General features: G+C 42.0%; 1 protein-coding gene across 2 annotated transcripts in view; it reads left to right on the plus strand.

Annotated features, from left to right (window-relative positions):
- The window catches only part of ttc28 (tetratricopeptide repeat domain 28), an 83,413-nt gene that overhangs the window by 57,139 nt on the left and 3,523 nt on the right, over positions 1–22,751 (plus strand). For both annotated transcript variants that reach the window (XM_008325632.3, XM_008325633.3), the window contains 24 exons: positions 5,315–5,511; positions 6,163–6,316; positions 6,387–6,558; positions 7,147–7,315; positions 7,414–7,574; positions 7,685–8,173; positions 8,994–9,186; positions 9,326–9,406; positions 10,153–10,405; positions 12,222–12,331; positions 13,624–13,753; positions 13,915–14,142; positions 16,454–16,631; positions 16,776–16,916; positions 17,137–17,281; positions 18,026–18,205; positions 18,298–18,869; positions 19,104–19,351; positions 19,428–19,552; positions 20,385–20,462; positions 20,552–20,708; positions 21,265–21,341; positions 21,597–21,726; positions 22,615–22,722. In XM_008325632.3, coding sequence (XP_008323854.1) covers positions 5,315–5,511; positions 6,163–6,316; positions 6,387–6,558; positions 7,147–7,315; positions 7,414–7,574; positions 7,685–8,173; positions 8,994–9,186; positions 9,326–9,406; positions 10,153–10,405; positions 12,222–12,331; positions 13,624–13,753; positions 13,915–14,142; positions 16,454–16,631; positions 16,776–16,916; positions 17,137–17,281; positions 18,026–18,205; positions 18,298–18,869; positions 19,104–19,351; positions 19,428–19,552; positions 20,385–20,462; positions 20,552–20,708; positions 21,265–21,341; positions 21,597–21,726; positions 22,615–22,722 — 4,476 coding nt within the window. The remainder of the gene's footprint in view (positions 1–5,314; positions 5,512–6,162; positions 6,317–6,386; positions 6,559–7,146; positions 7,316–7,413; positions 7,575–7,684; positions 8,174–8,993; positions 9,187–9,325; positions 9,407–10,152; positions 10,406–12,221; positions 12,332–13,623; positions 13,754–13,914; positions 14,143–16,453; positions 16,632–16,775; positions 16,917–17,136; positions 17,282–18,025; positions 18,206–18,297; positions 18,870–19,103; positions 19,352–19,427; positions 19,553–20,384; positions 20,463–20,551; positions 20,709–21,264; positions 21,342–21,596; positions 21,727–22,614; positions 22,723–22,751) is intronic.

Genomic DNA, 22,751 nt, shown 5'->3' on the forward strand with positions numbered 1-22,751 from the left:
TATTCTTATTCTTATTATTAATCCAATTCAGACAGATGAAAAGTTCTTGTCTGGAGACCAGTGGACTGACGTGACTTACTGGAGTCTGTGCTGTCTGTGGGCCTCACAGCAGTCACTTCACCTCCACAGCTGTGTCGCTGCCGTGACAGTGACAGGAGCGGGTGTCCACAGTCATGGAGACACTGTTGGAGTGGATGGAAGTGACAGCAGCGTTGCCCAACTGTTCCTTTTTTTAATGGTCCTGGTCCATCACTGCCTTTCTGTGAGTCACCGATGACTGCAGCAGTGTCTCTCCACTCAGTCAAGGCTCATGTTTTATTAAACATGTCGCCGGTTTGGTTTTCTGCGAACACAGAGATATTTGAGAGCCGGTGAACTGGAGACCAGTCGCTGAGTGGACGCTTCACCTCTCTGTCTGAGATTACAGCTGTAATCCGAGCGTCGTCTCAGCCACGCCACTGTGACGGCCTGTGGGCAGCATCACGTCCAGTTGTTGGCATGGACGGCTTTCAAATTTCGGTGTTGTCTTAGATCCTTCTCTAGAGAGTCTGCGTCACCTCAGAGATGAAAAAACTTGTGTTTTTACTTTTAAAACAAAGGTATAGACACACACACACACACACGCAGCCACAGCCTGCAGCGTACTGAACATGTTCTGATGTGTGACTAATGAACTCCCGCTGAAGCGGCTGACTCTCCTGACAGACGAGCTTCAGACTGTGGTTCAGATCAATGATTCAGATCATCATTTCTGGCTGATTATGTTCCTCTGTTTCTGGTTGCTGACTTGACAACACTTCCTCCTCGTCTCCTCTTTTGTTTCCTTCCCTCTCGTCATCCAAATACCTGACCCCTCCTCTAGTCGTCCATCATCCTGCCTGATCGAACTTTTACTTCTTTTTTTTTCATCCTTTCTTATTCTCTCTTACTTGGTGTCTCCTCTTTTCTTTTGCTTCATCCAAAATGTATTTTCTCACTTTTCCCTTAATGTTTTCTTTTCTCAAATATTAACCTAGAGTTCTCTACCCCGACTAAGATATGGAATTGAATTTATATTTCTGTTTATTTTTTCTTCATTTATATCTAAACGACTCTAGTTTTTTTTTCCATTTAATATTTTTCCATGTTTTCCTCCGTTTTTCCTTCTACACCTGGACTCCACTCTCCTGCCCTCTATACTGTATCATCCTCATTCCCTTCTCCCTACTTCATTTGTCTCCTTGTCTCCTTCCCTCCTCTCATATATTTTAGTCTGTTGTTTCTTTCACTCAGACTGAACTGTGAACCACCGGCGTCATATACTGCAGCATTGTGCAGATTCCCGAAATATCCAATGTAGGACATGCCAAGTACTGCGCAGTAAAACTCTTTGGAAATTTATGATGTTACCATTTAAATCCTCATTATCGTTCTTTTTACAGTAACATACGATGCTAGCAAGCCTTCTGCTAGCATGCGGCTCCATTCAGCTGTGGTCACTTTTAAAGTTCCCCTTCATCCAGTGAAAGGTCTGGACCTTGATTTAAAATTCAACTGGTCTAATTGAATCCTCGTTTTTTTGTGGTGTTCCTGCCTGTGCTGCTCATTTGGACTAAGATCCATCACCTGAACCCACACAGGAGAACTGGTCTGTCCAGATTCTGCTCTTTCACTGGCGTTCTACAAAAGTCAACATGAAATTACTTTGAGCAGTTCTTGACCTACAGTACGTGTCAACTGCAACTTCGCAGCATTCAGAGACGGTTGAGAATTTTCAGTTAGCCCAAACCATTGAGACCATTGTGACCTAGTCATCAAGGTAAAACCAGTGTTAAGGGTTTACTTATGAACAGGTCAACAATATCACACATCCGCCATTTATACATGCTGCTAAAAGTACCGTATTTTCCGGACTATGAGTCGCTTCAGAGTATAAGTCGCACCAGCCAAAGGTTGAAAAAAAGTGTCACTTACAGAAGTAGCAAATACTGGTACACAAGCCTAGAGTGCCCTCTAGCGGCTGTCAGTGTGAAAATAATGTATTTTCATATATAATTTGCAGTACCTGAGTATAAGTCGCAAACCCAGCAAAGGGTGAAAAAGGTGCGACTTATAGTCCAGAAAATATGGTAAGTGATGTAAATATACAGAAAGATCAGGATTTTACTCTCTGACCCAGTGGACTTTTTCTGCAATGCCCCTTTTTTGCAGACAGGAGTACCGTCAGCACCCCCATGTGGACACATTCACAGCTACTGCTTAAAAACTCCATTTCAGATTTTGTAATTCCTACAAAACCCCTATTCTCACCAAACAAAGAAAATAACATCACAAACCGCTGCAGTTCCTCCATTGTGGGACATTTAAAGAAATATTCCCCTCATAAAAGCTGCATGCCCCCTGGAAAGACCCCCCCCCCCACTTTGGGAACCACTGCTGTAAGGCAAAAGCACTAACCACTTTTGGCCGATGACCAAAGTCATTCATCTGACTTTGTGGCCAGAAGGCCTCAGCAACAACAGGGTATTGACAGTTAATTAGCAGAATTAGAAGAAAATATTGCTGATCAACAGCCCAGTCTGAAACAGTTGCCTAAAGTATTAGAGCTGGAGGAAATGAATGGATCTTGAAGGGGACACTCACAGTTTCTCTCTCACTCTTTCTGTCCTTTCAGCTCCCTCCTTCATACACACATGACATCATATATCCTCTCCATCTGGTGTCTCGACAACCTCTGACACACACACACACACACACACACACAGCCTGAGACAAAGATTGTTTTTCTGGTCGTAATGTTTAGAGACTGCTTACTCACTTCAAACTGTTGAAGCATCAACAAGAAGATATAAAGCAACAGCAGGGCTGCAGCGTCTTCCTGCAGCAGTAAGATCCACCAGTTTAACTTTATTCAGTAGCAACACAGATAAATATTTAAATTCAATTTTTTTTACTTAACCAATGTTACGTTTGTGAATTGCTTTCATGAATTAATGGGCTGACTGTCAGGAATACTGTCTATTATCATTCCCTAATTTTCTATGGTCTAACACTCTCTCTACTTAACCAGTGTTTCGTTTGTGAATTGCTTTGGTGAATTAATGGGCTGACTGACAGGAATACTGTCTATTATCATTCCTTTTAATTTTCTATGGTCTAACACTCTCTCTTTAAGAGAGCATTTTATGATGTGTAAAACAGCGCCCCCTTTAAACGTTATGTGGTGAATGAGAGTTGAAAACATGGTACTGCACTCTGTTGTCTGTGAGGAGGCCAAGCTGATTTGACTTGGTTTCCTCGGAAATATTCGCCTCTGTTCAAATGACACTGTGGTGAATATAGAAATATTTTTTTATTTTTTTATTAGAAATTAAGACTCTTCTGTTAATGAAAAAAAAAACACAACTGGTTGTAATCACTTTCTTACTGCGTGTCCTCACTGTGGTTTAGGTCGAGCTCTCACACCCTGTGTCACCAATGTATATAAATGAGATCCGACCTGTAAAAGTATCAGTGGCAGTACTCAGTATTAACGAGTACACAAATAAAAGTACTCATTCTCGTACTGTTTTTGTTTTAACCCTAATTGACAGATGTATAACATACTGGTTTTTTTAACCCTAATTGACAGATGTATAACTGTAACTTGTTCTGTAAAATAATAATATTTTTTATTCAAAAACTTTTCTGTAAAACTCCCTCTTATTTGTTGCTGCTCCTTTTTCACCAGCGTCTCTCTCTCTTCAAACTTTTTCCACATCTGAAAACCCTGGGTGTCGACACAGGACAGCCCAGAGACTTTGTACGGCTGCTCCCAGCCATGTTTTCTAGTTTCGTTCCCCTTGACAGAGTCTGGAAAACCTGCAGCCCTGTGTACGCGGGCTGTGTAGCTCGGAGATCCACAGACTGTTGTTACATTCCTGGGTGTTTGGAGCTGTTTAATTATTTATCCTTCTGCACTGTATGGGTTTTTTTTACAGTTGAAAAACGTCTCCCCATTTAAATTCACCATAACATAAGTTTCTCTTTTTCTCTGTGTGCGATGAATATTTAAAATTACTGGTCATTCCCGAAAAAAAAAAACCCCATACATTTCTTATATGTTTAATACTTTGTATTTATTATTAGGCTGTGGAGTAGACTTGAATCTTAGACTCAGACTTGTGTGATCATGAAAAAACAACTTGAGTGTAGTGTCAAAACAGTGGTTCTCAGGGGACAGACGGGCGGCTCCGGTCCTGGGCGGACACAGCAGCTGTCATTTTAGGAAATATAATTCCTAAGAGTCGTTGAATTCTGTACTGTTTACGTTTGGAACACTGCGCTGCCACATTTTGTCACAGCCTCAACAACTGAGAGTGGATGGCTCCATGGTGTAGTGGTTAGCATGCCTGCCTTGACAGCAGAGAAAGCATCAATTCCTTGGTTTGATTCCCAGAGGAAACACATGTCGAGAAAGCATCAATTCCTGGGTTTGATTCCCAGAGGAAACACATGTCCGCCGGCCTGAGTTTTTTTACACCTGTGTTATTAGACGCCAACAAAAACTATGCACCAACAAAATAAAAGGTGAACTCCACAGGTCGAATCGCATACTGTTTGACTTAAATGTCTCTTTAGTAATAACCTGTAACCACTGTTTGATTGGGTTAGAAATGCAGACATTAAAATGTGTAGCTGATGACTTTGAACTTATTCAACCCCAGGATGACACACTTTCATATGATCCAAGATAATTCATTGCTAAATGAAAAGGGTTTTTGTAATGAATGTCAAATATATATATATGAACAAAGTTTGGTGTGGAGGCTGCAGTCGTTTCATTTCGTTTAAAAAACACAAACGATGAATAGAAGTGAGTGATATTTTATATCCTGAAGCCCACGGGTTGGGTTGCAGTACAGTTGACAATGGGCAATGATGCAGGGATGAGAAGGTGGGTGGACAGAGAGAGAGAGAGAGAGAGAGTCCAGCTCTATACACTACATCCAAATGATACTGTCTGATACTGACTGGAAGATTGTGTTCTGTTTGTGTCAGTGTCACGATCGATCTACAGCTTTTGATATTGTGATAAGAGTGAATCTCTCTCTCTCTAAAACTCCACCACAGCTGCGCCTGCATTGATTTCTCTCCGGCTTCATGCTGCTCCTCTATCACAGTTTCTGAACTGTTAGTGAGTGGACAGCCTGTGATTGTTAAACCGTTGGAATTAAATGTCATTCTTAGTGATATCAAAATGGAGAAAACCAAAGTGAAGTGGTCCCCGCTGCCTGCAGAAGTAGAAGCTGCGGGATTTGCTTCATTCTTTTAAACTGTCTCCCCCGTCACTCAGGCATCATTCAGCAGATGAGGGGAGATTATGAGACGGCGCTGAAACTCCACAAATCCCACCTGGCCTTCGCCCAGGAGCTGGGTGATTACGCCGCCCAGGGGAGGGCGTACGGAAACATGGGCAACGCCTTCCATGCGCTCGGCGTCTATGACCAGGCTGTCCGCTACCACCGACAAGAACTACAGATGTCGCTAGAGGTGACTGACATGACTCTGCAGAGGTGTAGATTTAATCAATAAAATGTAATGAACTCTGACTATAAAATATTAATTAGGCTTTTATGACATTCCTACAGGAAACTGTTTTATTGAACTATTATTTATTCATCACTGTTTATTTCTTTCTCTTGGGCATATATTATTATACTACAACAAATTATTTAGTGTTATATTATTCCTTCATATCTCAGGAAGATAATTTCACACATCAGTCGTTCGGTTCGTTTACTTTTCTGTCTAGGTCATTAGTTATGTTCTTTTCTTACACAGTCATTCCACATAGTTTACAGTAACATTAATGGTAAAATAGTTCTGTTTATTCTGCTACCAGACACACACTCTATGATTGGATGGCTGTTTACCCTGTTAACCTCAGCTCTGATTGGCTCTGGGCCTCATTTGTTCCTCTAGTTTACACGATGAAACCAGCACGGATTGGACACTTACTTTTTCATCAGGTGTTAATGACTTGACTAATGCAAAGTTTTTGGTTACAAACAAAAAAAAAAACGCTGTGATGAACTGATCTGTAAAGTTTTTGGTTACAAACAAAAAAAACGCTGTGATGAACTGATCTGAACAAACAAACAACTTGTTCAAATTGATTGATGTGAATGCATTATCTTTCAGATTAGCGATCGTTCGTCACAGGCCTCCACGCACGGTAACCTAGCAGTAGCGTACCAGGCTCTCGGGGCTCATGACCGGGCTCTGCAGCATTACCTCCACCACCTCACCATTGCACGAGAACTTCGAGACGTTCAGAGCGAAGCACGAGCGCTAGGTAAGTTCAGATTGATCAAGCTGCGTCAACCGCGAAGGTGCCTCCGTTAACGTGTCGACTTCTTCTTCAGTGAATCTGGGCAACTTTCACAGCTGGAGAGCAGAATACGCTCAGGCCCTGCCGTACTACCAGCAGTATCTAGCTGTGGAGCCGGGCCTGCAGGATCTTGAGGGAGCAAGCAAAGTTTGCCACAACCTTGGTTATGCCCTGTACTGCCTCAGGCAGTACAAAGACGCCGTCAGGTTAGAGACCGATCCCCATCAATTACACTTCAAATGGTTCAGTAAAATGGACGTTCAGACGTGAGGTGAAGTTACAAAATGTAGTCTAGATAACCTTATCCTGTGTGTTGTTGGAAATTAAGAGAACGTAAAAACCTTAATACGGAGAGACCATGAATTATCGTTAGGGATTCGTACCAGCGACCAAATAGCTATTATAGAAGAACCCACTCCTCCACTATGTGGTCCTGGAGTCCAAACATTATACGAAGTAAATGCTGTTATGGCTCTCTGTGTTGCCGGGCAGACTGGGTTTGATATAACACTATTCCTCTTCGATGTCATGACTTGCAGAATGTTAATGATAGGCACAAAGTATTATTACGGTCTTCTATAAAAAGCACCGCATTCAATTTGTTCAACTGTATCATAGAATTTATTATATGGTGTCAAAGGCAAGGAGAACCAGAGTCACAACCTAACCCAATTAGAGCAACAGTACGTGGACGCAGGGTGGAGTTATTGGATAGAGATAGATGTGCTAAAATTAAAATCCTTTAATACTGATTGTGTTTTGTTTTTTTTTTGCATGTTTCAACCAAATCTCAGGTATTATGAGCAGCACCTTGGTTTGGCCAAAGACCTTCAGGACAAATTATCCCAGGCTAAAGCCTACTGTAACCTTGGCCTGGCCCACAAAGCACTGGGAGAGTATAGCAAAGCGGAGGAGTGTCAGCGATACCTCCTTTCTCTAGCACAAGCCCTGGACAACAACCAGGTCATCTAGCAGCAGTTGCTGTACAATAAAAAAATGTAACATTTTTTCCAGGATTTTTTTTTTTTTTTACAATCTCTTTGCACTCTTGTTCCATGCAGGCGGTTTTCAGGGCTTTTGGAAACCTAGGGGATGTTTGTGTGTCTCGAGGAGATCTTCCTGGAGCTGTGAGGTTCTATGAGCAGCAGTTAACCCTCGCTCAGAAAGTCAGTGACCTGAGGATGGAAGCCGACGCCTACTCAGCCCTGGGCTCTGTTCACAGGTGAGACACACAAAATCAGTAATATAATATTTATAGTCTAATGGTACGAATACACATTTGTTTTAACAGCAACAAAAATGACAATGAATGTTCTGGGTTTTTTTTTTAAGGCTGCTCCGACAGCAGGACAAAGCTTTGTCCTTCCACAGCCAGGAACTGACCTTGAGAAGGGACCTCGGCGACCAGCAGGGGGAGTGCCACGCCCTCGGTCACCTGGCTGCAGTACACATGGCTCTGGGTGACTACGCCACAACCTTCCAGTGTTATGAGACCCAGCTGGGTTTGGCTCAGGGGCTACGAGACGCCCGTCTGGAGGCCCAGGTCCACGGCAACATGGGCATCACCAAGATTAACATGGGCCTGTTTGAGGAATCCATCGGTTACTTTGAACAGCAGCTGGCCATGCTGCAGCAGCTGAGTGGGTCTGAGGGCATGATGGAGAGAGGGAGAGCCTACGGAAACCTGGCCGACTGCTACGATGCTCTGGGAGACTACGAGGAGGCCATTCAGTACTATGAGAAGTACCTGACTGTAGCTCAGAGTCTGAACCATGTCCAGGATCAGGAGAGAGCCTACAGAGCCCTGGGCAGTTCACACAGGTAGGAAATGAGAACGATGTTTATTATATGCTACGAATCAGTCCAACACTGGAGCCACCATGGTGTCTGCCGCCTTTAGTGAAGGCGGAGCTGGAAGTTAGTAATTACTACAAAGACTTTTTTTTTTTTTTAATAGATTTAGGTTTACAGCAGTATATAATTTTATGTTGAATATTATTTCTCAATATTTTAATAACCTGTTTCCTGACAATTTTGTTTTTACATTGGCTAAAAATTATCATCAGGGCAGAATTGGTTATCGTTTTAGACTAAAGCTCAGAAAAGCAAAATATTTCAATAAGCCAACGCTTGGATTTTGTCAGAGTTCCTCTGAAACCCTGAAGTGGGAACATTTCCTCTGCTACTGCTAGTGAAATAATATGAGGAACCAGCCCATCTCTTCTAAATGCTGACTTCACCTGTTTCTTCCCATGATGCAATAGTTTGTTTACCAAATTCCATTGTGCCTACTGTAACCGTTGAGCCTCAACTGTGAGCTGCTCCCCATCTCCACAGTGTCTCTTCACCTTACTGTATAGACTTCACTGGAAACTATTAACTTGATCTTCTGTTTTTATAATAATGGATTTTGCACATTTCATCTTATTGTTGCATCTTTGTCTCTTAAAGGACAAAAAAGTTACACCTAGATGTAGTCAGCTGGTTAAATCTGGTCAAATCTGGTAAAGCCAAACTTGATTGACAATTCAGGCTTTAAATAACAGTCAAGATACGTGAAGGTGGTTCTGACCCCCAGAGGACCAAAGACGTTGACATCAGTGAGGACATTACGAGGGTTATCTTGTCTTTTCTTCCTCAGGTCTGTTGGTAATCTTCAGCAAGCACTGGTGTGTTTTGAGAAGCGGCTGGTGGTTGCCCATGAGCTGGGGGGAGACGGGGGGAGTAAGGCCCAGGCTTATGGGGAGCTGGGCACCTTACACAGCCAGCTGGGTAACTACGAGCAGGCCCTCTCCTGCCTGGAACACCAGCTTAACCTAGCACGCGCAGCAGGGGTAAGGCTTCAGCCGCATGAGCCTGTTCTTTTATTTGGCAGTGTCAAAGTTTGTCCTGTTAAATCTGAGAAACAATCATCTTCATGAGTGAGCACAGTGTATCGACCAGTAAATCCCCAAATCCTGCTCTCGCCGTCAGGATAAATCCCTGGAAGCAGAAGCTAGTGATGCTCTTGGAGGCGTTTATCAGCTGATGGCAGACAATGAGACAGCGTTACAGGTTTGAACCACGACTCTGTGTTTGTTGTGTGTCATCGTAACAAATGACTCGACCTTTTACGAATTTGCTTGTTCGTTATTTTGGTGACAGTTAGATGCAGTTGAAAGGCTGCAGTTGCTCTCTTAGCCAAGCGGTGAAGTATGGTGCCTTCAAATGCCACAGTGATTACTGTGTTTATAATATTAGTCCACTGAAAAGGCCTGACCCCAGACAAGATGCAGATTACTTTATATGATAGCACTGAGCCAAGGGTTGTTTGATGAAATTGAATACAATACATTAGTTGATCAATAATATGTGGTTTAACGAGAATGATCTTCAGCAGACCTGTTAGCATACGAGCTAAAAAACATTGTTAAACAACAACAACAACAACACTACTACAATTAACAATTAACAGTTCAGTTGAATTTTTTATAGGAGGGGGATTTTTTTTTTTTTTCAAAATACCGTAACATATTCATTAGCTCATTTACAGGTTTGGCTAAGAGGCTGGATTGTATATGTTTGAGTAGCAGGAGCAGCTAGCTAGGAGGCTAAAACAAGGCTAAGTCTGCCCAGTTTTCTTTTTCTCTTTAAATTACCATTTTATTCATAAAACATATTTAATATTTAGGTTTATTTTACATAAGGCATGAAGTTATAACCATCACAACAGTTGTAGAGATCATCTTAAGTCTCGTAATTCAGTTACTTACTTGTTTTTTATCCAGCTTTTGATGATCTAAAAACATGTTTTTCTCCAGTGGCACCAAAGGGCTTTGGATATAGCCGAGCAGTTGAAGTGTCTGGGCAGCCAGGGCCGAGCCTACGGCAACTTGGGACTGACCTACGAAGCTCTGGGAAACTACGAGCGAGCCGTGGTTTTTCAGGAACAACACCTCAGCGTGGCAGCACAGACCAACGATCTAGCAGCTAAAATGTTAGCCTACGGAAGCCTGGGCAGGATACACCATGCTCTGCAAAACTGCACACAGGCTGTGATGTACCTACAGGAAGGTAGGAGAAACACTTTAGGCAATCTCTTCTTCTAGACCCCTACTGCCCCAACCCACAGTACCATGCAAACGAATAAGGGGTAGAAAATGGATCAATGGAACACCAGAATACTGAAAAACTAGTCAAAAACAGACAAAACGGACAAAACAAGAAAGGATGTTGTGGCGTTCTGCTATATTTGAGCCGTGACTGATTAATGTATTTATATGTGATAATCTATTTGTTATTTAAAATTCTTAGTTTTCAGGCAGCAATGATTTGGAGTTTTTGTCGGGAAGTTTATTTATAAGTTGCGAAATTGAACCGTCAGCCTAAACTCCACTCTTGTTACTTCGGTCTCTGCTACTTCATGCCTCCACTCCCAGCAGCTCCAACAACATTTGACGTGCATCAGCAATCTGTACCAAGGTTCCTAACATTTCACCTTTCCCTGCAGTATTACAGATTCTGTTTAGAGGGCAGATGGTTGTAAGCAACAACTTTGATCTTTGTTTGTGCATCTCATTTAAAGTCTTGGTTGTTGAAGCTGAAGAAAAGAGTGAGTTGCATTTTTAAATCCTTTAAAGAAGCATGAAAGATATTCATGAGTCTCACGCGAGCTAAAAGGAGATCGGTGCGAGGTTGTTGTGCCCTCAGCTGACTCTCCTGCACATGGTGTGTTCTCAGTGATCCTGTGTAATTTCACTTTTTTATTGACAAAGATTTTTTTTAAACACACAAATGTTTCTCAACTCATGCCAGTGGTAAATCTACAAACCTATTAGTGATTCCTTTTGAATTTTTTTTCCATGTGTAAAATACATTATTCAAGGCTTAGATAAAGAGTTCTAGGTCTAGAGTCAAATTCTAAACTGTGCTACATTTTTTACAAACTCTTTTTTAAAACATTTTTACAGCAACCAAAACTCTATTTTACTGCTGTGAAATATTTTTCCAAATTGTGTTTGAGGTTAACTTAAGGTTGACTTTAGAATCCTGCTGTAAAGCTGGTTTGTAACTCACTGGTTCCCAACCTTTTTTGACCTGTGATCCCATTTTGACATCACAAATTTCTGGCGATCCCAGAGGCATGTGATCACAGCTGCCAAATCAAGATGATATATATATGATATGATATATATGTGGCATTTTTAATCATAATATTTCAAAGGATAAAAACTAGTTAAGAAATTATTTTTATCAGTAATTTTTTTGTATCAATTGTTGGACATTTCAGGCGACCCCATTTGAATTCCAGGTGACCCCATGTTGGGTTGTGAACCTGTGGTTGAAAAACACCGCTGTAACTCATGATTCCTCTAATCCATGGTTAAATTTAAAGGCCAGGGGAAGTTCAGCTCAGAGCTGAAACTAACCCTCAGTTCACCTCATATTTCCTGCCTACACCAGAACCAAAGCCTGGGAACATCAAGGACCAAACAGGAACACACCGGCAGGAATATATGGAATATAAAACTTTATCACTGAGAATAAAACTTCATGACTGAGAGGATTTTTTTTGTTTGCCAAATGAGACAACCTACATTGGCCCTCTGTTCTTCATAGCAGTAAAGAAAGAAAAAAAAACATCTGCTACAAAATAGATGAAGAGCTGGAGTAAAACCCTTGAACCTGATTTGACAAAATAACAGCACACAGGGAGAGTGAAACAAAAGGAGCAGGAGCAGAGAAACAGAGGGGAGTGTGAAGGCTCAGTGTGAGGCTTTTTTTTTATGAAGCAGCAGCCAAGTGTCAAAACACCAGGACTTTTAAAGGTGACAATTTCTAGAGCAGCCTGGATCTGATACTTTCTCTCACCATTGTCTCTCCTCCTCAGGTCTTCGTCTGGCGGAGCAGTTAGGTCACAGGGAAGATGAAGCAAAGATACGGCATCGCCTTGGTCTGTCCCTGTGGGCCAGCGGAAATCTGGAAGAGTCACAGCACCAGGTGTGTGATGTGTATGAGCCGGAAGAAGAGCCAAGCTTATCTCTTCATCAGGCAATCCCATTACTGCTGCACCACCACAGTCCAGGCTACCGCTGTGTTTTCATACTTACGTCTGTAGGTCAGGGAGCGTCCACTCACAGGTCTAATGTCTAACCCAATGATGTAAAGTTGCCAAAAACGCCTTAAATGGCTGCCGTGGCAGGAAGGGTAAGTGGAATTACAGCATTGGATTCAGGGGACATTTCTGTGACACTGATTTATTGTCACTGCAGGTACGAGTGGACTGTAACTGTTTCTCCAAAACCTAAACCCACTCCCTCACTAAAGTGTGTCAGTAATTGCATCATCTTCAGCAGTTCTCATTGAATATTCATGTTTGCAAGGAGCTAAAAACTCCCACTTACCTCAACTGGATGTATGTCTGCCTTTAGGTAGCATGAGAGGAAAGGTACTTGGGGTGATTTTTTTTATTTTTGAAAAATACCATTTTATAGGCACCTGTCCTTGTGGTGATACTTTTCTGGTCCCTTAAGTGACAAAGTATTTTAATTTGGGGTTGGGATTATATTTATGGTCTGATTACAGTCAAGATGAGGATTATATTCAAAACTGTATATGTTTAATAACTAGATTTTTTAGGGTCAAATATTATAATCGTCTCCAGACTTTTTCCCGTTGGTGGTCATAGACAGACCTGACTTTTTCCCGTTGGTGGTCATAGACAGACAGGGGTTTAAACAAATATCAGCATGACTTACTGCAGTTTTTACATCATGACAAATACCGGTGCTTAAATTATTTCCAAAATATCTTCTGTTACACTGTTGAAATATTCAAAATGACTCACTTTATTCCCCCTTTGTCTGAGATGGATCCAGTGGAGGAGAGAAGATCAGGTGTTTTCAATACATCGTTGTGTGTCTTTGCTACCACCCAGTGGTTAATGCTGTTTGACAGCTCAATCATTTGGTGGCAGATAATAAGGGCTGATAATTAAACTAAAACAGTTGTTCCTAACCAAAGGCACGTGGACCCCTGGTGGTACACACACTGAAGGGCATATAATTACTTTTCTTATATTTATTATTTCCTTTTTTTAAAGTGCTTTTTTGCGGTAGAGTTACGAAATAATTCTATATTCTTATGGGGTTTTTTTTGTCAACGTTTATCTTTATGCCTTTTTGTGACAAATATGAATAATTAAAAGTTTATTTTTCACACCACAGCTGTGTGTTCAGCTCCTCATGTATGAAGAGTCAGCGTGAAGTCTGTTTGCCGTCTGTGTTTTTCAGTTGTACAGAGCGTCCGTGTTATTCGAGACCATCCGTCACGAGATGCAGCACAGCACCGACTACAAACTCTCACTCTTTGACCTGCAAACAAGCTGCTACCAGGCTCTGCAGCGCGTCCTGGTCAGCCTAGGTAAATGAGCTGCCGTCTTCGTCTGTCCTGAATCTTTACCCTGCATTTTCAGACAACCCAACCTCCTGACTGTACATCCGTCAGAGTCAGGACCACAGTTATATAGACGGCCTTTACTTTACTGTGTTTCTCGACTGATTCCTGATGTTGTTTCCACTCAGGCCGACATAATGAGGCCCTGGCCATAGCAGAGAGAGGACGTACACGTGCCTTTGCTGACCTACTGGTTGAGCGCCAGAAAGGAAGTCAACAGACCGCCGGCACTGACCCGTATATCCCGGTCACTGTAGAGCACATCCTGGAGACGGTCAACAGTCAGAGGGCCATGGTTCTCTACTATTCTCTGGCTGGAGGAACTCTCTACAGCTGGCTGATTTCTCCAGGAGCAGGTACATCCACACAGTTCTTCTCAATTTATCAGTTAATTCCAACCCTTTTAATTTAGTCCCAAAATGATCTGGGGAACATTACGTGTTCTGGTTTTCTTTGTTTTGTTTTTTTTTTTTTTTTGGTCTCCTCAAACAGATATACATATGCATTTATAAATACAGTACAGGAATTTTTAAAACTTTGCCCAAAATTCAGATCAGATGAAAAACCTCAAGCGTCAACAATTTTACCAGGTTTAAAAACTAGTTTGGTTTGACGTTAAAGTGAAACACAGCTCAACCCTTAAAACAAAGATATAAGACGTGACAAAGTCTGAGAGACGTGTCTTAAACAACCGTTGAACGTGTAGGTTCTCGTGCTGCTCTTTTAAAACATTGTTCTCGCTGAGAACAAACCTCCTGAATGTCGGTGAGAGTTGATACAAAAGCCTGAGTCGGAGGGAAGTCGACGGCCGTGACATTTACAGAACACGTTCATCCTCCACGGTGTAATAACCATTTGAGATTCTGATTGTTATGACATTTCAGAACATTTCAGGGACAAAACATTTTAATATGAATCACTTTGTGACTTTAATGACCCGGTGGCATTTACATGAGGTCTTCTGGTCCAGTCCAGTCATGGCTCTGATGGTGTGTGTTCATTTGTAGGTACTGAAAACTAAGTCCTAATTCTTTGATAAAGTTGTACATAGTTTATGTGTGTGAGTAATAGTTATTAAACATTAGTTCCATTATCAGATCAAAGTGTGAGTAATAGAGTAATAAACATTAGTTCCATTATCAGATCAAACATGTAAAATAAATTAAATCAAATAATACAGAATTTTGATTGAAAGAACCGTAGATATTATTAATATCATTATTAATATATAGGACTGAAGATGTTGGAATTTTGATTGAAATTCGTAGATATTATTAATATATAGGACTGAAGATGTTGGAGATGAAAAGATCCTGAGGCGCACCAACAAACAAAAATGTCATTACATGTATATTGATGATCTTCTGGTTTCAATATATTCACAATTTACCTACTGAGTGTGAACCCTGGGCTTGTTTAGTTGAAGACAAAACTGATACACAGCATCTTAGATCCCAGGTACCGAGCTCAGCCGCTCACTCACTCGAGTGAGGGCTGACCTGTATCTGATCAGCCCTCCGTGCGTTGGGTAAGGACCGACGTCTCCAGAGGAGGTGCAGGCTTCGCCACTTCACTCAGCGGTCCCCGTCCCCCCGGGACGCTCTCAGGATTCTGTAGGTCTGCTGAGGCTGATGGACGAGGTGACTTCGTGACAGCTCACCTCTCATGATCCTGGCACTTAATCTTTAAATCAATGATTTATTTGTATAAAATGTTATTGATTAGAATAAAAAGGGCACAGCACATGAACAAATTCAAGCTCTTGTAATAATCAGGTAAATATGATTTGGTTAATATATAATAGTAAATTAATGATGTATAAATGTGCTGAGGCATTATTGGTATAATCTGACCCTACTGCCTCGTGGTGGTGTTGGAGAACCTGGACATCTGGACATCTGGACATCTGTCCTGTAACTTCCCTATTTCTCCAACAGTTTATACACTTCTCATATTTTCATTGTCACTCAGCCCATGTTAACAACAGCACTTCTTCTTATCACTTGTTTCACACATTTTGAGAATCACGATGTTTATCACAGCATTTCTGTTCTGATTGATTTCAGCTTGAAGCTCTTCTTCTGACTTCTGTCATCACCACAATAAACATTTCATGACAGAGGAACATTCTCTTAGTCTTACTCAGACACATTCCCTATATTGTGTTACAAGCAAATATATAAAAATATAAATGATTTAATTTTAAAGACATCACACACGTATTCATGTTTCATGGGTTCATATAAATCACTGTGTAGTTTTTCCAAACCTTGACCTCCTTTAAACTCCCTGGATTAGAGACATGCCTCAACATGTTTTTGTAACACATTTGGACACACGTTCCCCTTTCTTGTGCTAAATACGAAACTGATATAATTACTTTTGCCTGCTGTTTATGACCTTTGGATACTGAGCTCAACCCTTCTTGACAAGCACTTCCAGGAATTGAAGAAAGAGAAAAAAATGAAAATCTTCAACAGTTTCTCTCTATGTTTTTATATCCATGTTGTGCCCCCTAGTGGAATAGTATTTTGTTGTTCTACCTGTCACTATGGCATAAATGTTATTTGTATTTTTCAATACATGTTATGTTAAATACACATACTGTACACAGCAGTAGGCCATGTACACCAATACAGCCATTGTGTTCTTTATGTTGCACAACAGGTATCCTAAAGTTTAATGAGGTGTATCTGGGCGAGCCTGGATTTGAGATGCAGGACGGCAGTGGAAGCCCACCAGGAGGAGGAGGAGGAGGAGGAGGAGCGGGGGTTATCCCTCTGTCTCTGGACCAACTCATCTGTAATGCCAGAGAGGCTCTGGGAGTAGACAGCCATTACAGCAGGTAGTGTTTTTTTACATATGCTCCTAATGTTTTCACTACATTATCCACACACTGGGTTGGACTGACAGTAAAAAAACCTTAAAAAAATGACTATAAAAAAGTAAAGTTCTGTTTGAAGAAATGTGATGTTTTTCTGTTTCCCAGAATTGGTTCCAGCAGTGAGACAGAAAGTGAGGCAGGAGATCTGTTAGAGCAACAGTTTGAGGAGTTGAACAACAAACTCATCACAGCCACCGACCCCACAGGCTACCTACGCATGGTGTCCAGGAACAACCTGTTCAACAGGTCAGTTTAATTCTACCTCAGTCTTGAGGACAGTGTTTGACTGACAGCCTCACATTAACATTTCAATGGATTCTTTGTTTTACTTAACTTAATCTGCTGTCCAGGTGTAAATAATGGATTCTTTGTTTTTAACTTAATCTGCTGTCCAGGTGTAAACACATTTAAAAAACAACCTTTGTTGAAATCGAGTTTAACATTCTTGTTCTTGTGCCGTGAACAGAAGCTGTCAGAGCATGACCAGCCTCTACAGTGCTACAGTGTCTCCGGTCACTGGAGGCCTTTCGTCTCCTCCATGTCGACCAAGTAACATACACAAACCTCCGCTGCGGGCCATTTATGACTTACTCATCGCACCAATGGAAGGGGTACGGACAACATGCATGAGTAAAAAAGAATGTTCTGTGAACACAGTAAACACGGCTGTTGGTGTTGGAGAGAGAAGGCAACTGTAGATAAAAAACTTCCATAGAAAAGTCTCAGGCTAACATGATTTTTTTTTTTTTTTTTAATTCTCGTGCAACATTTATGGACATAAATCCCAGTGCGTATAAATAATCGACTGTGTTAGAGCAACAATAAGCTGAAGGACTTGGCTTTTTAAGGGATCTCTGTAAATCTAGGGTTTTTAATACTGCCCTCTATTGGGCATTTTTTCCACTGGTGGACATTTCCAACCAGAATCATCGGCGTAGAAACACCTGGTAAAGAGGAAACATGAGCAGAGGTTAGCATTGATACGTGTGACAACTTTCAACTGTTATTTTAATTTTTTTGTAATTTTACTTGATTTGTTTTTTGATTTTTACGGAAATCTTTTCCACTTTATCTTTATCTTTGTTAGACACATCTTTCTGTCATTGCTTTATAATCCACTCAGACTGAAGGTCATCGTTTCATCACTTGAAAAAATATTTTTCCCTGTCTTCTTCTAGTACTTTTTAGTGCCAGTGTTTAAACAGGGTCTTGGCGAAGAGAAGCACATAATGCCCTTCTATTAAACACTGATTTTTAATATTATATATTTTGTATATTATTGTACCTTTTTTATTACATTTCCTTTTTAAATTCTTCCTGTATATGAATCAACTCTCCTGGTGTTTCCTGTGCAGGGGCTAATGCACAGCAGTGGTCCAGTGGGCAGACACAGACAACTCATATTAGTGCTGGAAGGAGAGTTGTACCTGATCCCGTTTGCCTTGCTCAAAGGCAGCTCCTCTAATGAGTACCTCTACGAAAGATTCAGTCTCATCTCTGTGCCTTCTTTAGCCAGTCTGGGAGCAACAATCAAGGTGCTGTTTATTCCACTGTACTTTGTGTTAAGGCCACAGTCAGCTCTTGAACACTGAATGTTTTAAAATGTGTGTGTGTGCGTCCTCTACAGCCTCAGCATCAGCGTGGTGGGCCGTCACTTTGCACAGATGGAGGTTCAGTGGCTGCAGTGGTCGGAGCGCCCCGTCTCCCCTCCAGCGTGATGGGCCGCTGGTTGTGGGGGCCTCTGCCTTCAGCCCAGGAAGAAGCTCTGTGGCTGGGCGATCAGCTCGGTTGTCAACCGCTCACTGGAACAAATGCGACAAAGGAGCGCGTGCTGGCAGCTCTCGGTCAAGCCGAGTGCGTTCACTTCGCCACGCACATATCCTGGAAGCTGGCCGCCCTGGTCCTCGCCCCCGCCCCAGAGCATGGAGCAGAGGGCACCAGGAACCAGCCCAGGGAAAAGTCACTGTGCGGGGTGTCACCTTCCACTGAGTCTGTGAGTCAGGATGGGGAGATGAGACGGTCCTTCTCCAAGAGCCACAGCAGCCCAGAGAAGCTGAGGGCAGCAGGTGAAGCCAGCGAGGATGGAGACAGTGTGTGTGAAGTGGAGAGTGTGTGTGACACTCCAGCACTTCAAGACTTCCTCCTTACTGCTGCTGACGTCCTGGGCCTGTGCTTGAACGTCAAGTTGGTGGTTTTGAGGTAAAAACTTTCAGTCAAAATGTTTTTTTGTTTTTTTACCATATTGCTCTTATTACATTGATAATACACCAGAGTTTATATGACGTTAGTCTTTCTCACAAAGTTGATGAAGTATTTTATATCTATGTTGTGAACTGATTTAGAAGTAATAACAAGCAGAAGCTAAAATACAAGACGTCTGAGTCACAGTTTAATCACACACCTGAGTCTAACTGTGATTTGTTGTCACGTCAGGTTGTACCCAGAGTCCAACAGCAGGGTCACGGCCGACGGTGTGGTGGGTCTGACCCGGGCTTTCTTGGCAGCTGGCGTCCAGTGTGTGTGTGTCTCCCTGTGGCCGGTGCCTGTAGCAGCATCCAAACTGTTCACACACACCTTTTACACCGCCTTGCTCAACGGCACCAAAGCCAGTGCTGCTCTGACCGAGGCCATGAAGACACTGCAGAGCAGCAAGCACTTCTCACACCCGTCCAACTGGGCTGGTAGGTGGAATCATTCACACAGATCTGTACAATCCAGACAGGAATATGACCTGGTGTGTGTGTGTTGTCTTTTAAGGATACATGTTAATTGGGAATGATGTGAAGTTGAACAGTCCCATGTCCCTGGTGGGCCAAGCCCTGGCAGAGATACTGCAGTTCCCAGAGAAGGCCAGGGACGCCCTGAGAGTGTTGTTACACCTGGTGAGTGAGAGTTTTTCTGTCCACAAGGAGAAGAGGGAAGGAGCAAAACAAAGAACTCCATCGTTCAGAGAATATGAATATGAGAGATTGCAGCTTTGAAAGAAGAATCACAGAATTCACAGAATTGGTGTAAATGTTTCCATGATGTTCCTGCAGAAAATTGATCAACTAAAATGACATTCCCCTTTTTCAGAATCTTAAGGGCACATCAAACTACAGGCTCGCAGGCCTTTTTTGGCACAGTGTAACATGCGTATAGTATATATATATATATATGCGTATAGTTAAAATCCAAGTCTATAGTACAGAGTCTGTACTAATTGGATTGTTAAAATAATGTGGTGTTTAAAACATACATGGCAAATAATTCAGAGTACTAATTATCTACCATAAACTACATCTGCCTTAATGATTCACATTAATGAATATATGTTGCACCAGCCAAAAAATGCATAATGAAGAAGAAAAAAACATATATAATCCACTCCAGAGTGCCCTCTAGTGGCTGTCAGCGATATAATCCGCTCCAGAGTGCCCTCTAGTGGCTGACAGTGTGAAAATAACGAACTTGTGATATTTTAATATACAAGTCACACCTGAGTATAAGTCGTAAACCCAGCCAGAGGATGAAAAAAAGGTGACTTTTTCACTAGAAAGGTAAAGTGCAGCACAGTCGTGTTTTGCTTTGAAAGAACAATCTGGAATTGTCACCGTGTTCGTTTTCCAGAGGATGAAAAAAGGTGACTTTTTCACTAGAAATGTAAAGTGCAGCACAGTCGTGTTTTGCAATCTGGAATTGTCACCGTGTTCGTTTTCTTTTTTTTCCCTCCAGGTTGAGAAGTCTTTGCAGCGTATTCAGGGCGGTCAGTGTAATCCAATGTACACGTCACAGCAGAGCGTGGAGAACAAGGTCTGAGTTGAATTGTGTTTTTGCTTCGAGAGTCAGCGTCTGTACTCTCATACTGTGTGCTGTATGAGTATTTGCTCTGCTCTGGTCAGGTCGGTGGTGTTCCCGGGTGGCAAGCCCTCCTTTCTGCGGTGGGTTTCCGGTTGGACTCTACCGGTAGCGGTACAGAACTCCCGGCGGTTTTCTTCCCCACATCAGACCCTGGGGATCGGTTACAGCAGTGCAGCACCACCCTACAGTCCCTGCTTGGTACAGCAACTGGTTTATTATTTATAAATTAGGATTAGTATTATTTGTTGCCCCAGGGATTCTGTTTTACTTGTAAGTTTTGAGATTACACTGTGATGTGTGTATATATTTCCTCCGGTATAGGCGGGAGCTGGGATGATTTTCATTGACTCTCTGTAAGAATTTAATGTTTACTTTGATTAAAAAAAAAATCCATAAACTGTTTCAGATGCTAACTTCTGTGTTTAAACATTTGATTAGATGTCACAGCCCTGCTACCCATATTTGAGAACCAGTGAATCAGAGGACAAATCTATATCAATTTCTATAACACACACTCTGAAAATGCACCGTGACAGCTTCTTCATATGGCTGAACCTGTACTGAATAAATCTATTTTAATAAATGAGCTTCTAAAATTAATTCAAGTACCAAACGGATCGAGATGTAAAATTGTTCCAGTATAAAACAATCAGTGGGGTAAAAAAAATCAATGTGATCAAATAAAACCCTCCTGATTAATGCAGTGTATCAGAGCTTGAAGGTCTACAATAATGAATCTCCTGTTTCTCTCCAGGTCTGACCCCTGCAGCTCTACAGGCTCTGTGTAAACTGGTCACAGTGTCTGAAGCCGGAGAGCAGCTTATTCTCAAGGTACCGCTGCAGCCGAGTAGAATGTTGGCAAAGTACGACAGAGTGGTGTCCAGATCGTACATTCAGAGAACTTATTTAGTGTTAACTCTTAGGTCTGAATGAAAAAAGGGACACAGAGACAAAAACATGTTTTGTTTTTTTGTGGCGTCTTTGTAATGTAGCGCTACAAAAGCTTCTTTGTAAAACAACAGCACTGCCCAAACAGTGATAACATAATCGCTGCTGTAAACACTTTTTTTTCTCCCTTCTACAAAGCTTCACCAGGTGTTGGTGCAGTTGCAGTCCGGAGACAAAGAACACGACTTTTCCCTGGCTCCCATTCAAGTGTCAATAAGTGTGCAGCTCTGGAGGCTGCCGGGCTGCCACGAGTTCCTGGCAGCACTCGGTAGGTCCTCACACTTTACCACCAAACCACTTCATGTTTTATTAGTGGCATTCGAGGCCGCTGAGTTAAAAGACTATTATTGTAGTTTGGTTTTATGTCCAAAACGAAGTACTACAGATGTGATTTTCAATTTTACAGTGTTTCTAGAAAAAATGTTAGAGTCTGTCTGCGGAGGAGCGCTGTCAGTGTGTGAGACGGTTGGGAGTGGCAGATAAGTATGTGAGGGCGGTGCAAAACATGTATAAGACCAGTGAGAGACTACTCAGGTGTGCAGTTGGAGTTCATGGTAGGTTTAAGGTAGGCCTTGGCTGACAGAGTTTCCACCATACATTAAGCAGCAGAGGCGGCCTACCTATACCAGAATAATAGGCTGCCTGTGACCAGTACTCTGACCAAGATAATCATCATCCTAAAGGGTCTCAACCCACTGGGTGGAGATTTGTTTATCAGTAAAAATCATCTGAGGTTGTTATAGTCCAGAAGTTTAACAACGCATTAAACAAGGTTTAAACGCTTAACTCATTGGCTGTCTCTGCTGAAGTTGGCTTCATTTTGGTAATGGCTCCATGTTGGTCAATGTCTGTGGTAAATGTAATGAATGAACTGACTGGATCACATTTTTAAAGGTTATGGAAAGTCATGATGTGATGGAATGTCATATATAATAAGCTTGACTTAACAACAGTGTCAGGTTATTTCCAAAGCCACACCAACTTTATCAGATTGGACTGGTTCAGAAATAAACAGATCAGGCAGGCTGGATTTATGGAAGGAGTAAAGGTTGACAGGGAACTGGTCGGTGTAACAGCGGAGGAGACGGGGGACAGGACAGATGATCAGCTGTCTCATCTTATCCTGTCCTGTCTCGTTTGTCTCACATCTCTTTAGGCTTTGATCTCTGTGAGGTGGGTCAGGAGGAGGTGGTGCTGAAGACTGGAAAACAGGCGAGCAGACGCATCATGCATTTCGCCCTTCAGTCCCTGCTGGCTCTGTTTGGTGAGAGTCCTTCACTGTGTTTGATTGGA

The sequence above is a fragment of the Cynoglossus semilaevis genome, chromosome 14, assembly GCF_000523025.1.
Source record: "Cynoglossus semilaevis isolate Cse_v1.0 chromosome 14, Cse_v1.0, whole genome shotgun sequence".
NCBI lineage: Eukaryota > Metazoa > Chordata > Actinopteri > Pleuronectiformes > Cynoglossidae > Cynoglossus > Cynoglossus semilaevis.